Here is a 15,888-nt window from a genome sequence, read left to right as displayed (position 1 = left end):
AAGACTATCGCTGGAGCCAGAGCCTGGAGCTACAGAAAGGGCCTCAGGGGCGGGGCCTGGAAACAGGGCACAGGATGTGAGGGGCGGAGCCTGGGGCCCCGGTTGGTGGGACTGAACCTGGAATCACTGACAGGGCCGTAGGGGCGGGGCCTGAGTCCCCCAACCTCCATCCCCCCACCCTTGTCTGTAGGGGCGGAGCTGGGACCTGGACTGGGCTTGGGTGGGGAGTCAGAGGCGGGTCCCCAGACCGACCCGTCGGGCGGAGGTGGGGTCTACAGGGCTTGCGGGGCCTGGTGGGCGGCCCAGACCGGGCGCCCCCGCCCCCGCCCGCCCGCTGCCCCCCGCCCGTGCGTCCGCCACCTACTTTGAGGGCCGTGGCGGCCGTGCCGAACACTAGCACCTGGGGGATTCTCTGGATCCTGACCCTCTGGTCGGGGCTGGCTCGGGCCGGGAGCCGGGGCAGTGGCTCGAAGACCACTTTCTGCTGCGGCAGGAGCAGGTGTGGGGGCAGCACGCCCACCAGCTCCACCCACTGCTCGGCGCCCGGCTCGTAATGGGGCGGCGGCGGCTCGGGGCTGCCTAGCTGCGGGGCCTCGCCGCTGCACGCGGGCGGCCGGGGCGGCGGCTCCGGCGGCGGCGTGGGCCGGGGATCTCGCTGCTCTGCCTTCCTAGCGGGAAACTGACTGCCTGAGCTCTGGAGGACAAACAGAGACACTGGGGGGTCAACGGGGGCGGCCGCGGGTGGGGCTCCAGGCCTCCACCCACCGGGTTGCTGAGCGCGCACGCAGCCACCCGAGGGAAGATCCCCGCCGCCCGGGGTCTCGAAGAGGGGTTAGAACTGACCCAGGGCCACGCAAGAAAGAAGTGGGATTTGAATCCAGATCTCTCTTAGCAAAACCTGGACCCTGAGCTGCCAGGGGGCCAGGAAAGAGGAAGGATCTAGGGCAGGGTCTGCAGCTCACTGAGGCTTCCCTCCCTGCGGCCTCAGGGGCCTGCACTCCCCAGCCCCAGCCCGGGACCAGCCCCTTTGCCCCTGGGGTAGGAGGAGGAGACACACACCTCTTGAGCCACGTGGACTGGCTGGAGGCCCTGCACGGTCAGCGGCTGCACCGGGCCGGCTTTGGGAGCTTGTGGAGTGGCCTGGACCACAGACCTCTGGGAGGGGAAAGGCAACGTTAAGATGACGATGGCAACGATGGCCGTCAACCCACCCAGCCCCTGCACGGGCGAGCTTCTGTAAAGCTCACAGCACACCGTAAGCAAGAGGCCGCCGTTTTCCAGCCAAGCAAGGAGGGTGCTGGATCCATTACTAATGGGCACCTACTAACAGGGGCAAAGTGAGGCTCCCAGGAAGTGGCAGGGATGAGTTGAACCTGGGACTAACTGTGGGGTCTCTGCTCTCCGCCCCCTCTCCCTACAGGCCCCTGAAGCTGTGCCAAGAACCCGCAGGCAAGGCCTTGGGTTATCTTTCGTTCCCACCCCGCCCCCCCATGTCAACTGTCTGCCCTGTTCTGTGCTGTGGTGGGGATGCGGGGATTATCCTAGGGGTGCAGAGCCAGGGACGGAGGCTGGCAGAAGAGGGTGCTGAGTGGAGAAGCTGGGGCCTGGACCCAGGTCTGGAGGTTTGGGGGGCTCTAGCGCCAGGCAGGGGAGTATCTGTGAATTCTCTGGGACAGTTTCTGTTTACACTTGGGAAAGGGTCTATGGATTTCATCTGTTTTCAAGGGGCTGGGAACCCCTCAACTTCGTTGGTAACAACCAGGTGGCACACAGTCCCGGTGTCTTAACCTGCGCCGGCTCAGGGCTCTGCCTCCTTGCAGAGGCTGGGTGTGGATTTGGGCGCTGGGTCCCCTCCCTGAAACCCTGCCCAGAAGGAGCCAGGACGTGGCCTCGGGGCTTCCTTCAGGCAAATGGGCCCAAAGAGGCTCAGGTGGTTTCTCCAAGTGGTTCCCCTGGCCCACTATGCCCCAGTCTCCTTCCAGGAGGTCCAATTTCCTCCTCCCCACGGCTCCCCCATCCTCCAGCCCCAGGATGCTGAGGCTGGAAACAGGGAGAGATGCTTATTAAAGGCCAGGGTGGCAGGCCGGGGCTGGACCCACATGGGCTGGGCTCTAATAGGCCGGAGGCACAGCCATGAGGGGCTGCAGAGGTTGCTTGGCTGGTACCCCTGGCCCAAGCCGCTGCCCGCCTTGGCCTGGCACCTCTTGGGTGACGGGGACACTCTGCTGGACGCCGTGGACCTGCAGCTGCTGTGGCACCGTGCCCGTGGGGGCCCCAGCCGTCTTGCTGGAAGAGCTGTTGGCCTGCACTGGCGATTGCTGTAAGGGAAGGAGACACAGGAGTGCCACTGGGGTGGGCTCACACTCCCTCTGGGACACCCGGGCCCTCACACACACCCTTCTCAGGAGAGCTGTCTGGGGAGGGTGGCAGCCTGTGGGGACCTATCCCAACCACCCAGGCTGCTGACTGTGTCCCATGCATCCAAATGCCTACTCCCTGCAATGGCCCCAGTCAACTCCTGGCAACGATGGGGGTTTAACCCTCCCCAGCAAGGTTGGTTGATGGTGGGTGGTGCCTCCGGCACCCCTGACGCTCTCCAGGGGCTGATCCTCAAAGGTTATAGCAATGACAGCAGCCTCTGGTGTGATATTGGGCCAACTCCCACCAGACACTGCACTGAGTGCTTTGAATGTACTCATTGGAATCTCACGGCACTCCCACTTTCCAATGGAGGGGCAGAGGGGAAGGGACAAGCCCCAAGTCACATGGCTGTAGGCGGTGAGGCACAGGGCTGAGCCCAGGCAGACTGGACATGGAGCCCTGTGTCTGCTCTGAGCCCCGCTGTGCCTCAGGCTGTAATGCCCACTGCAAGCTGAGGGGTGGCTGATACCATCAGTTGTTTGACACAGAGAAAACTGGGGGCTCAGAAGGCTCAAAGGGGCCGGGTGCGGTGGCTCATGCCTGTAATCCCAGCACTTTGGGAGGCCGAGGTGGGCAGATCACCTGAGGTCAGGAGCTCAAGACTAGCCTGGCCAACATGGTGAAACCCCATCTCTACTAAAAATATAAAGATTAGCCAGGCATGGTGGCACATGCCTGTAATCCCAGCTACTTGGGAGGCTGAGGCAGGAGAATCGCTTGAACCCGGGAGCTGGAGGTTGCAGTGAGCTGAGATTGAGCCACTGCACTCCAGACTGGGGGACAGAGCGAGATTCTGTCTCAAAAACGAAACAAAGCTCAGACGCCTGCCCAGAGTCCCACATGAGAAAGCGGCCGGGCCAGTCATCTGACCCCGAGCTCCTGATGCAGACAGCATCCACAGCCTGGCTTCAACACCCTCATTGATGGTGGGGTCCCCAGAATCTACCCTGTGGTCCGAGGCTTCCTGGAAGAGACTGCCTCACCCTCCGGAGGGAAGAGGAACCCGCTTTGTTTCTCGAATGCAGTTCCCTGAGCTGGAGCTGCCAGGGCCATCTCAACCTAGGAAATCACCTGGGGGCAGGTGCTCCCAGAGCAGAGCTCCACGGCCACTTAGCTCAGAGCTGGCAGATCCAGGAATTGGGTAGCTAAGCCACCCTACCTGGGGTCAAGAAGGGCGTCGCACTGGGAGTGAAGAGGGAAGCAGGACTTTGGAGGAGCAAGTAGGCTTGGCGGGGGGGCAGGGAGCCCCAAATATACTATAGGGATACATTGCTGACCTGGGGAGACATCCGGGGGAGGGCGGCCGACAGGACCACCACTTACCTCTGGGGGTGAGTGCACCTGCTGGGTACCGTGGACCGTCAGGGAGACCTGGCCACCTTTGCTGCCTGGGGCTGCGCTCTGCACCACCAGACGCTGCGTGGGAAGAGCCTGGAGCCAGGGAGGGAGAGGGAAGGCAGATCACTGATGACAGCACCGAGCATCTGCGCAGTGCCAGGCGACATTCTAAGTGCTTCATGCCTGTTAGCTCACAGAATCGCCCTGACAGCCCTGATGAAGCTCAGCTACTGCCCCCGCTTCGCAGAGGGTGACACCAAGGCTCAGGACGGCAAAGGCGCTTATCTGAAGTCCTAGAGCCAGGAAGTGGCAGAGCTGGAGTTGTTGTCAGGCTATGTGGAATGTGCTGTCATCCTTAAAACCCAACAGTACTAGGCTGGGTGTGGTGGCTCACACCTGTAATCCCAGCACTTTGGGAGACCGAGGCAGGCGGATAACCTGAGGTCAGGAGTTCGAGACCAGCCTGACCAACATGGTGAAATCTCGTTTCTACTAATAATACAAAAATTAGCGGGGTATGGAGACGCATGCCTGTGGTCCCAGCTACTCAGGAGGCTGAGGCACGAGAATTGCTTGAACCTGGGAGGCGGAGGTTGCAGCGAGCCGAGACTGAGCCATTGCAAAACCCAACAGTACTTTGTCCAGTTCTGGGCTGATCAGTCGGAAACGGGTGAGCCTGGCACCTCATGTGCAGCCTTCTGGGGCACAGACCACCCTGTGCTGGCTATGGATTCCTGACTCGAAACCTGGCCTTGGGTTCTCTGCTTCAGGACACCAGGCTGGACCCATAAATCATCTTCCCAACTATACATCCTATTCTCTCTGCTGAGATGGCTCCTGCAGCTCCTCTGTCCCTGATGGCCCCTGCCTGATAGTCTCACCCTGGGGAGGTGACTGCCCAGAGCCAGGAGGTAGGGCAGCCCCTGGATGGGGCATCTTCCTCCGATCCTGGTGAGGACAGATCCCGGTTTGCCACAGGGGGTTGGTCCTCCACCCTGAGGGAGCCTTCCAGGGTGGGGGCCAGGTGCAGCAGCCTTACCTGCTGGGGCACTTGAATATTGGTCAGCTGGAGGGGCGACACGTGGCCTGGCTTGGCCTGTACACTCGTCTGGACCAGCAGCCGCTGTGGAGACAAGGCAGGAGGAGCTGAGCTGCCGCTCCCCCCAGGGAGGCCTGGTGCGGTTGGGTGGCGGGCGGCTGCTGTGCACATCTTGATAAGAACAGGTGAGCAGATGGCTCCAGCAGGAAGCAGGGAGGGGAGGCCAGGCCCCCAAGGCCACAACCTGCACTGCCCCCCTCACAGGCCCTCCCCCGCCCCCTGGGAGGGCCACATCCTACCTGCTGGGTGCCCTGCACCTGCTGAACCACCTGAGTAGGAACACCGGTCTGGCTGGCAGTGGAGCCAGGGCTGGCCTCCGACACCGTCTCGCTGGCCCGCATGGCACCTTCTGTGGGGAGGGGCCACCAGGTCAGCTCTTCCTGCTGTCCCCGCCCCCAGCCTAAGCCTGAGCCCACCTGGAGGGGAAGATGCAGCCTGAAGCCAACCCCCAGCAAGGTCAGGCCCCTCCAAGTCCTGCTTACCCCCAGCCAGCCCTGACTGCACCCATCAGGGGCCCACGCAGCAGAGTGGGCTGGGGCCTGCAGGACCCAGGATCCTTAATACCTGGAAGCAGCCCTCATCAGCTTTCCTCATCCTGAAGCCAGACCAGATAGGGTGACTGAAGAGCTATGATGCTCAAGACCCAGAAGGCTGGACCCTTCCCAGCAGACAGGACTTGTGGACGGGCAGGGAACTGACTGTCCACTCCAGGATCCTGGCAGTGCTGGAAGGACCAAGGCGCTGGGGCCACATTCTCTGGGGTGACCCCTGGCTTCCCAGGAGTGGAAGCTGCTCGGAGGAGTGGAGGAGTGGTCCCTGGAAGGTCTTGCTAGCCTGTGGCCAAGTCCTCCCTCCCTGACCCTCTGTCCTCAGTGGGGTGGGGACCACAAGGGGCTTGGAGTGGGGGAGGCAGGTACTCACGCTGACAGGCAGCTGAGAAGAGGCAATCATAGAACATGGTGCTCGTCCCCCACCGCCCCACCCGCCCCCTGTCCGTCTGTCCATCCAGGGGGGCCTGCCTGGTCCTCTTTGCTCCTTGCCCGCCTCTATAGAACAGCAGGGTGTGCAGGTGGCTTTATACCCGCAACCTTGGGGCGCTAATCCCCCCGGTGGCTGCGGAGAGCCTGCCTGCCCTCTTGGGAAAACAGTCCCCTCCCCAGCAGAGCAGGGCCTTCGCGGGGCTGGGGCAGCGCTGCGGGCTGAGGAGGGACGTTGGTACCCGGAGACGCTATCGGGCAGGCACAGGTCAAATTTCATGCACATCTTGCTAAGTGATTAGCAGCGGTGCTGGGGGTAGAGGCAAGCGTCCCCAAGAGGCGCTGGCTAGAAGACCCTCACCCCAGCTGGGACGCCATCCATCCCATCCCCTCCATGTGACCTGGTTTACCCCCAGCAGCTCCAGAGGCCGAGGTGGGGCTGGGGGTGGACATGTACCTGCCCTTCCTCCACTGCCAAGGAGCCAAGGTCCCAGGCCCATTTTTCTTGTGGATTTAGAGGGGTTTATCCAACCCCTGGCAGGACTGAAGGGCCACGGGCAAGGAGTTATCACTGCAGATGCTACTGTTGCTTCTGGCACACTAGGTGTTATGTTAGACTCTGGACAGCCAGAGACAGTAAGACCTTTTTTGTTTTCTGAGACAGGGTTTCACTCTGTCACCCAGGCTGGAGTGCAGTAGCATAATCTTGGCTCACTGCAACCTCTGTCCCCTGGGGTTCAAGCAATTATCCTGCCTCAGCCTCCCAAATAGCTGGGACTACAGGTATGCACCACCATGTCCGGCTAATTTTTGTATTTTTAGTAGAGATGGGGGTCTCACTATATTGCCCAGGCTGGTCTCGAACTCTTGGACTCAAGCATGTCCACCTGCTTCTGTCTCCCGAAGTGCTGGAATTATAGGCGTGAGCCACTGTGCCCGGCTGACGTTAAGAGCTCTTTTTTTTTTTTGAGGCGGAGTCTCGCTCTGTCGCCCAGACTGGAGTGCAGTGGCCAGATCTCAGCTCACTGCAAGCTCCGCCTCCCGGGTTTCCGCCATTCTCCTGCCTCAGCCTCCCGAGTAGCTGGGACTACAGGCGCCCGCCACCTCGCCCGGCTAGTTTTTGTATTTTTAGTAGAGACGGGGTTTCACCGTATTAGCCAGGATGGTCTCGATCTCCTGACCTCATGATCCACCCGTCTCGGCCTCCCAAAGTGCTGGGATTACAGGCTTGAGCCACCGCGCCCGGCCTTTTTTTTTTTTTTTTGAGACAGGGTCTCACAGTCGCCCAGGCTGGAGTGCAGTGGCACAATCTCGGCTCACTGAAATCTCCGCCTCCCGGTTCAAGTGATTCTCCTGCCTCAGCCCACTGAGTAGCTAGGACTACAGGCACCCGCCACCATGCCCAGCTAATTTTTGTGGTTTTAGTAGAGACGGGGTTTTGCCATGTTGGCCAGGCTGCTCTTGAACTCCTAGCTTCAAGCGATCCGCCCGCCTCGGTCTTTCAAAGTGCTGGGAATGGCCGGGCGCGGTGGCTCAAGCCTGTAATCCCAGCACTTTGGGAGGCCGAGACGGGTGGATCACGAGGTCAGGAGATCAAGATCATCCTGGCTAACACGGTGAAACCCCGTCTCTACTAAAAAATACAAAAAACTAGCCGGGCGAGGTGGCGGGCGCCTGTAGTCCCAGCTACTCGGGAGGCTGAGGCAGGAGAATGGCATAAACCCGGGAGGTGGAGCTTGCAGTGAGCTGAGATCCGGCCACTGCACTCCAGCCCAGGCGACAGAGCGAGACTGTCTCAAAAAAAAAAAAAACAACAACAACAAAGTGCTGGGATTACAGGTGTGAGCAACTGCGCCCAGCTGACAGTAAGAGCTTTTATTACCCATTTTCAGACAAGGCAACAGAGACCAGAAGCAAGGACGTGATCTGTCCAAGGTCAAATGCACCATCCACCGTGCAGGCCATGACACAGGTTCCCCTCTGGGCCCACCCAAACCTCATACCACACATGGAACCTGGAGTCACTGGTTCTGCCTGGGGCAGGGATGTGTGGACTTGGGTATATGGGCACAGGAAGGAAAGTAAGCCGGGGGTCTACGGGGACCCAGGTATCCAGACTTGGTCTCGGGTGTCCAGGCAGGGCACAGGAAGAAGAGGGGCCTGGACAAGACAGGAGGGTTGCCCAGGGCAGATGCAAAGGCCAAGTCAAGGACAGAGGGCATGGGTGTGTGTTGGGGGCGGGCATTGCAAGATGTGGGAGGAGGTGTCGGGGGAGGCCTCTGCGTGGCCACATGTGGGCTGTGGGGCATTTGGTAAATCCCAGGCCTGCCTGACCAGCTGCCCGTGCAGCCAATTCCACCGGCCCCTGTTTTGCTGAATCTTCCCTGGTATCTTTAGGCTTCCCTGGGCCATAAGGGAGGAGGCCCTCACTGAGAGGGCCCCTCCTGAGAGAAACCCGAGACAGCCCCAAGTCACGTGACCAGCCCTGCACACCTGGGTCCGTGGGGCCCAAGGACTCAGGCCCAGCCTAAGCGATAGTGTCTCACCCAGAAAGCTCAAGGTGGGCAGGGAGTGGTGGGCTGGCCCCCACCACCTCCGGAGCTCAGGGACTGGTCCCTGAGCAGGACCCGCAGCAGGAGGAGGCCTGGGGACCTGCTGGGACCAGGTGGCTATCTCCAGGAAGCAGCCTTGCCTGTCTCCTGCCTCTGGGGTAGCCCTCAAGGCTGGGACCCCGTGCCTGCCAGCCCAGGAGGGCACCAGGGGATGCGCCACGAGGCTGAACAGGTGAGCCTGAGCGACTTGTGCGGATGAGGGCTTCCTGTGCAGCTGTCCCTGTCTGCCTGCGGCCGGGGCAGGGCCCCTCCACTGCTGGGTTTGACCCTCTCTGTGCTTCAGGGAAGGGAAGCCAGGAGGGGAAGTGGGGGGTGGCACTGAGTCTGCGAGGGAGCGTCTGCATCTATCTGCCGGAGATCGCCACACTGGGCATGTGCAGGAGGCCAGGGAGGCCCCCACTGTCTCAGGAAACAGCGGCCGATTTCCTGTCCCTGAATCTGACACATCAACGTCTCTGAGCAGTGGAATGACTCTGACAAGTGGGCACCCGTCCTCCCCGAGCCCCGCACTTCCCCATCTAGACCTACTCAAACCTTAAATGAGCTACTTGGGGGAGCCCAGGGGAGGCCCGAGAGGCTGGGCTCCTGGCATCCACCGTGGGGGCCTGGCCCCCTTCCCCATGGACAAATGAGGCCACCTGATTCTCTGCCTCCTGCCCCAGGGGCTCCTGGAGGGGCCCCTGCTGCCCCCAGTGTCCTCTGTCCTGTGTCTGCTCCAACCTCAGTTTCCCCATCTGTGCTTGAGAATGCTGACAGACACCCTCCACTTCCCTGTCTGGACACAACTCTTCTTGGACCCCCCAAACCCCAAGTGAGAGAGAAGCGGGGAAGAAGGGCTTGACTCGGCCCCTCCTTTAGGGCGGCCCCGTTCCCTGTAGGCCAGCTTGTTTTCACCTTCCCGGGAGTGGCTGCCAGAGCCCACAGCACGCTCCTTCCGCCTTGGGTTCTGGGAGAGTCTGATGGCCTCTGAGAACAGGAATTTATGGATCTAGTATTGTTCCTGACAAGGGAAACTTGATCTTCCTTCCTACCACCTCCAAAGTCACCTTTAGGCAGGGCAGGCGTGGACTGGGGCTGGGTGAGCTGTGTCTGGTGTTGGTGTCGGCTGGCGTCCAGCCCCAGACTCCAAGTCTGGGTCCAGGCCCCTCCCTTCCTCTTCCCTGCCGACTCCCTGGGTCTCTGGTCAGCTCCGATTGCTCCTGGCTTGGGAGAAGTCCCAGGTGCCTTATGACAGCCTTCACCGGTGTCAGTTACTCCCGCTTCCCCGGCGCTCACGCGGCCCCGGCCACCCTTAGATGAGGAGGGACGCTAACCTGGCAGAGGGTCAGGGAGGAAGGCTGGGGAGTGACTGCAAGGGGTGGGGGAGGGGACAGCTGGCAGGGCACAAGCCAACCTCCTCTTCCTCAGAACAAATCCAGGAAGCACTGCCCAGTGACCCTTCTGGGGACAGGCTGGCAACTGCCAGAATGTGGATGGCAGGGAAATGAAATTCCCTGGGACCACTGTGAAAGGCGACTAAGCCACCGCCTGACCAAGTGAGCCCCAGAGAATTCTGGGGACAGCAGGGTTGCTGCAGCCTGCCCTCCTGGGTACAGAGTACCCTCCTGGGAGCACTACCAAGATGGGGGAGACAGGTCACCTCCCCGTGCCCCACAGCTACTTAGAGTCCTGCCTGGCTCTGTCTGACCCAAAGACCATGCCTTGCTCTTCACTTCTTGCTCTTTGTGCAATGGCGCGATCTCGGCTCGCTGCAACCTCCACCTCCCGGGTTCAAGCGATTCTCCTGCCTCAGCCTCCCCAGTAGCTGGTACTACAGGCACACGCCAACACGCCCAGCTAATTTTTGTATTTTTATTAGAGATGGGGTTTCACCATGTTGGCCAGGCTGGTCTTGAACTCCTGACCTCAGGTGATCTGCCTGCCTCAGCTTCCCAAAGTGCGGGGACTTGGTCTTTTTTTTTTTTTTTTTTTTTTTTAATTTTTTTTTTTTGAGACGGAGTCTCGCTCTGTCGCCCAGGCTGGAGTGCAGTGGTGCGATCTCGGCTCACTGCAAGCTCCGCCTCCCGGGTTCACGCCATTCTCCCGCCTCAGCCTCCGAGTAGCTGGGACTACAGGTGCCCGCCACCACGCCCGGCTAGTTTTTTGTATTTTTAGTAGAGATGGGGTTTCACCATGTTAGCCAGGATGGTCTTGATCTCCTGACCTCGTGATCCACCCGCCTCAGCCTCCCAAAGTGCTGGGATTACAGGCTTGAGCCACCGCGCCCGGCCAACTTGGTCTTGACTTTGAAGCACCAGGGCCACCCTGGGGGAGTGCGGGAAGAGCTGGAGAAGCCAAGGCCAAGAGTGGAAGGACTTGGGGAGTGGTGGAGCCTGGCGCTGTGTGCCCACTCCAGACCCTGGCTCTAGGGAGCCTGGACCCTGAAGCAGGTAAGACCCACACCTAGGGCGTGGATCAGGACCCATCAGACACTCTGGGGGCCAAGCAGAGTCATCCACTGGTGACATGCAAGACCTCTTGCAAACAGTCAGCCATGCAGGAGCTGACAGGACATGATGGCTGTGCTAGGTGCTCCTCTAGGCTGTTCTGGGTCAGGCTGGTGCTCCTCAGTCATTCCACAGAGACTGAGCACTGACAGAGCCCTGCCTGCAGGTGGGCACCCCCACCCTCCCATTATCATAACTTCAAGTGGTGATAAGTGTTAAGAAGACCAGCGGGCCGCAGTGGTTCATGCCTGTAATCCCAGCACTTTGGGAGGCCAAGGCAGGCAGATTACTTGAGGTAGGGAGTTCGAGACCAGCCTGGCCAACATGGCAAAATGCCATCTCTACCAAAAAATACAAAAATTAGCCTGGCATGGTGGTGTCCCCTGTAATCCCAGCTACTCAGGAGGCTGAGGCAGAAGAATCGCTTGAACCCGGGAGGCGGAGGTTGCAGTGAACCGAGATTGCACCACTGCATCCAGCCTGGGTGACACAGTGAGACTGTCTCAAAAACAAACAAGAAGACAGAGAGTGAGCAGTGGGGGCAGGGGCAGGGAGGTGTGGGAGTCAGAAGGGTGGTGTCTGAGCAGAGACCTGAGGGAGACAAGAGGCAAGCTCCCAGAGGGTCTGGGGCAGGGAGTGCTCCTGGCAGAGGGTACCGAGAGTGCAAAAGTCAGGAGGCAGGACTGAGCCTGGCGGATTTGTGGAGCTGTAGGAAGGCCAGAGGGGCTGGACCAGGTATGTGAGGGGATGGGTGGAAGTGGGCGAGGCTGCGAGGCTAGCAGAAAGGGGCTTGGCATTTGCTAGTAGGGGCACAGGGTGTGTGGAGCGTTTTTTTTTTTTTTTGAGACGGAGTTTCACTCTTGTTGCCCAGGCTGGAGTGCAATGGCACAATCTTGGCTCACTGCAACCTCCACCTCCCAGGTTCAAGCGGTTCTCCTGCCTCGACCTCCCAAGTAGCTGGGATTACGGTGACCGCCACCATGCCCAGCCTATATATATATATACACACACACATATATATAGAGAGAGAGAGAGTGTGTGTGTGTGTGTGTGTAGCTTTTGAAGCTCTTTTTTGTCAGGTATCAGGGGAAGGAGCCTGCTCTCCTAGAGTGAGAAAGCCTAGCCTGGGGTTTCTCAAAGAGGGCCCATGGAACCACCTGGCTTGGAGCCATCAGGGTTGAGCTAGGACGTGACGGGACCTAATGAGCAGTTGTGAACCAACTCCCTCTGGCTGCTGGGAGGGGTCAGACTGTGAGGGCAGAAGCTGGACCAGGATTGGGGTCGTAGAAGTGGAAGAGGCGGGTAGGTTCTGGAAGAGTTTAGGAGGTAGAGCCAAGAGGTCTTACTCAAGGAGGAGGAGGACAGAAATAAGACTGACAGTGGGCCTGGGAGGATGAGAAAGTCTTGAAGGAGAAAAGATTTGAAGAGGGAAAAATGCAGAATTCAATTTGGCTGCACTGTCCTGCAGCGAGTTCAACACCAAGTGGATGAGTCAAGAGTGGCTGGATGTGGGGTCCTGGGGTTCCGGGTTGCAGCCCAGGCTGGAGACCTCGGTGTGGGCATTGAGAGCTGGGACACAGGATGAGGCCATTGTGAAAGGAGAACTACAGGAGATAAGAGAGGTTCCCAGGCCTGAGTCTGGGGCTCCCCCTCCTTTGCTGACAAGGTCAGGGAGATGAGGAGAAGCAGCAGAGGGGACCACGGAGGGGCTGCAGGGGGATGGGCGGAGACCAGGGCAGAGGGCTCCTGGAGGCCTCACAGGAGGGGATCTTTGGGAAAAAGGGGCCCAGCTGCAGGGGGTCCAGGAGCTGGAGGTTCCCGGATAAAATGGGGGCTTGGCTGGGCGCGGTGGCTCACACTTGTAATTCCGGCACTTTGGGAGGCTGAAGTGGGAGGATTGTTTGAGGCCAGGAGTTCAAGACCAGCCTGGGCAACATAGTGAGACTGTCGCTACAAAAAAATTAAAAGATTAGGCTGGGCGTGGTGGCTCACGTCTGTAATCCCAGCACTTTAGGAGGCCAAGGCAGGCGGATCACGAGGTCAGGAGATCGAGACCATCCTGGCTAACACAGTGAAACCCCGTCTCTGCTAAACATACAAAAAATTAGCTGGGCATGGTGGCGGGCGCCTGTAGTCCCAGCTACTTGGGAGGCTGAGGCAGGAGAATGGCATGAACCCGGGAGGCAGAGCTTGCAGTGAGCTGAGATTGCGCCACTGTACTCCAGCCTGGGTGACAGAGCGAGACTTTGTTTCAAAAAAAAAGATTAGCTGGGCGTGGTGGCACATGCCTATAGTCCCAGCTACTTGGGAGGCTAAGGTGAGAGTATCACTGAGCCCAGGAGTTGGAGGTTACAGTGAGTCATGATTGCACCATTGCACTCCAGCCTGGGCGACAGAGCAAGACCCTGTCTCAAAAAATAAATACATAAAAAATAAACAAAATGGGTGCTCTTCCACCTTGATGGGTGGATGGGAAGATCTGCAAGAGGGGGATTAAGTCATGCGGAAGGGACTAGAAGGAGCAATGGCAGAAGCGTGTCCTGGATATGGGCGATGCTGCTTAATCCAAGGAGAAGGCAGAGGTGGTGGGTGCAGATGCACCCAAGGAGTTGGGCGGGAGAAGGGGTCCCTGTGGTTGCCTGATGGTACTCTGTCCCCAGTAAGGTTGCCTGCAGGGTCAGGAACCAGGAGCATAGTATGAGACAGAGGTGATGGAGGTGAAGGCGGGGTAGAGGGAGAATGGGTTTCTTGGAGAATGAAGTTCACTGTTTTTTTTTTTTTGAGACGGAGTCTCACTCTGTCGCCGGGGCTGGAGTGCAGTGGCCGGATCTCAGCTCACTGCAAGCTCCACCTCCCGGGTTCACGCCATTCTCCTGCCTCAGCCTCCCGAGTAGCTGGGACTACAGGCACCCGCCACCTCGCCCGGCTAGTTTTTTGTATTTTTTAGTAGAGACGGGGTTTCACAGTGTTAGCCAGGATGGTCTCGATCTCCTGACCTCGTGATCCGCCCGTCTTGGCCTCCCAAAGTGCTGGGATTACAGGCTTGAGCCACCGCGCCCGGCCACGAAGTTCACTGTTAAAGAAATGTTGCAAGATTTCTGAGCAGTGCTGAGAACACACCAGAGGCTCACCAGTCCGCAGCCCGACCTCAACCAGGGCAGGGCTGTGTCTACACAGGCAGGAGGGCACTAAGTGTGGCGCTCATGGGGACATCTCCACTCCGTCCATACAGTAAAGAATCACTGCCGTGAGTCCCTGCATGTCCCCATCCCAAACCTCTCCCAGAGACCCTGGACCCCCCATGTAGACACTGCCAGAAGCCTCTGGGACACTGCCCAGGGTCCCAGCCCCATCTGCTCTGTTCCACGACGGGGCCAATTGCTACACTTTTCGTTATTTTTTTTTTTTTTTGAGAAGGATTCTTGCTCTGTCACCCAGGCTGGAGTGCAGTGGCGTGATCTCAGCTCACTGCAACCTCTGCCTCCTGGGTTCAAGTGATTTTTCCTGCCTCAGCCTCCTGAGTAGCTGGGATTACAGGCTCGCGCCACCACACCCAGCTAATTTTTATATTTTAGTAGAGCCGGGGTTTCATCATGTTGGCCAGGTTGGTCTCGAACTCCTGACCTCAAGTGATCCGCCCATCTCAGCCTCCTAAAGTGCTGGGATTACAGACGTGCGCCACTGCACTTGGCGAACTGCTACATATTTTGATGACTCTTTATGACCTCATGGTCCCCAATCACATCTTCACCCACCCCTTCCATAGCCCCTCAGGATGCCCTGATGGTCTCACCCCTTCCAGTCCCATTCTGAGAAGGACCAGAGCCAGCTGTATTCCAGGCTCCCACTGAGGCCTCCATCCTCCACAGAGCACATTAAAAACACATTAGCTGGACACAGTGGCAGGGGCCTGTAGTCCCAGCTACTCACGAGGCTGAGGCAAGAGAGTCGCTTGAGCCCAAGAGTTCGAGGTCAGTCTGGACAGTATAGCAAGACCCCATCTCTAAACCAAAAAAACACACAAATCTAGCCCAATGCTCAGGCTGTGCTGCCATTCCCATCAGAGCACTGAGTCAGTCGAGACAGAGACCCAGCCCTCAGGCAGACCCTAAACAAGCCAAAACATCATCACTACGTTTACTGTGGAAAATGCTCAGAGGGCAACAGGTCTGTCCAAGATGGCCTGCTCTCAACGCAGGTCCTGTGTGCCTTAGCCTATGTCATGAGAAAGAAAAGCAAAAACAAAGAAAAGGGCCAGTGCCTGGATCCTGCCCAAAACAACAGCGTGGCTCCTCTAGGAAGGGGAGGTGACATGTACAGGCCCCCCACAGCTGACCTCCCTGAAGTGCCCACTCGAGGCCATCCTGGCTATTAGACCCTCACATGTGTCCCCTGAGAGCGAGGAGCTATGATGATTCCATCACAAACGAGGAAACCAGAGCAGGGAGATCAAAAGACTAGTGTGTAGACAGGCCAGGCCTGGACCGCACCCTCTGTCTCCCACAGGTGCGTGCAAATTTTGATGCCACTGCCCAAACCCTTCTTCCAGGGACATCTTACTTGCAAAGAGAGGTCAGAACAGCTCTAAGAGGCTGAGCATGGTGGCTCATGCCTGTATTCCCAGCATTTTGGGAGGCTGTGGCAGGAGGATCACTTGAGTCCAGGAGTTTGAGACCAGCCTAGGCAATATGGCAAGACCTCATCTCTACAAAAAATACAAAAAACAAAAAACAATAGCTGGGCACAGCTGCACACCTGTAGTCCCAGCAACTCAGGAGACTGAGGTGGCAGGATCATTTGAGGCCAGGACTTTCAGACCTGCCTGAGCGACATGGGGAGACCCCATCACTACAAAAAATTAAAAAATTATCCAGGCATGGTGGTGGGCACCTGTGTCTCAGCTACTTGGGAGGCTGCACTCCAGCCTGGGCAACAGAATGAGACTCTGTCTCAAA

General features: G+C 58.8%; 1 protein-coding gene across 8 annotated transcripts in view; it reads right to left on the bottom strand.

Moving 5' to 3' along the window:
- RFX1 (regulatory factor X1) overlaps positions 1 to 15,888 on the bottom strand; it is a 49,786-nt gene that overhangs the window by 18,970 nt on the left and 14,928 nt on the right. For 3 of the 8 annotated variants that reach the window (XM_033195888.1, XM_033195886.1, XM_033195887.1), the window contains exons 3-8: positions 5,098 to 5,207; positions 4,799 to 4,882; positions 3,745 to 3,852; positions 2,202 to 2,318; positions 1,060 to 1,155; positions 365 to 694 (exon numbers count right to left, since the gene is read on the bottom strand). In XM_033195888.1, coding sequence (XP_033051779.1) covers positions 365 to 694; positions 1,060 to 1,155; positions 2,202 to 2,318; positions 3,745 to 3,852; positions 4,799 to 4,882; positions 5,098 to 5,207 — 845 coding nt within the window. Of the gene's footprint in view, positions 1 to 364; positions 695 to 1,059; positions 1,156 to 2,201; positions 2,319 to 3,744; positions 3,853 to 4,798; positions 4,883 to 5,097; positions 5,208 to 9,493; positions 9,629 to 15,888 lie in introns of those variants that run through there. The other 5 variants (XM_033195892.1, XM_033195891.1, XM_033195890.1 and 2 more) reach the window with 4 other exon arrangements.

The sequence above is a fragment of the Trachypithecus francoisi genome, unplaced genomic scaffold, assembly GCF_009764315.1.
Source record: "Trachypithecus francoisi isolate TF-2019V2 unplaced genomic scaffold, Tfra_2.0 Lachesis_group5, whole genome shotgun sequence".
NCBI lineage: Eukaryota > Metazoa > Chordata > Mammalia > Primates > Cercopithecidae > Trachypithecus > Trachypithecus francoisi.
The sequence above is the reverse complement of the archived record's forward strand: the minus strand, read 5'-3'. Positions and strand labels throughout refer to the sequence as shown.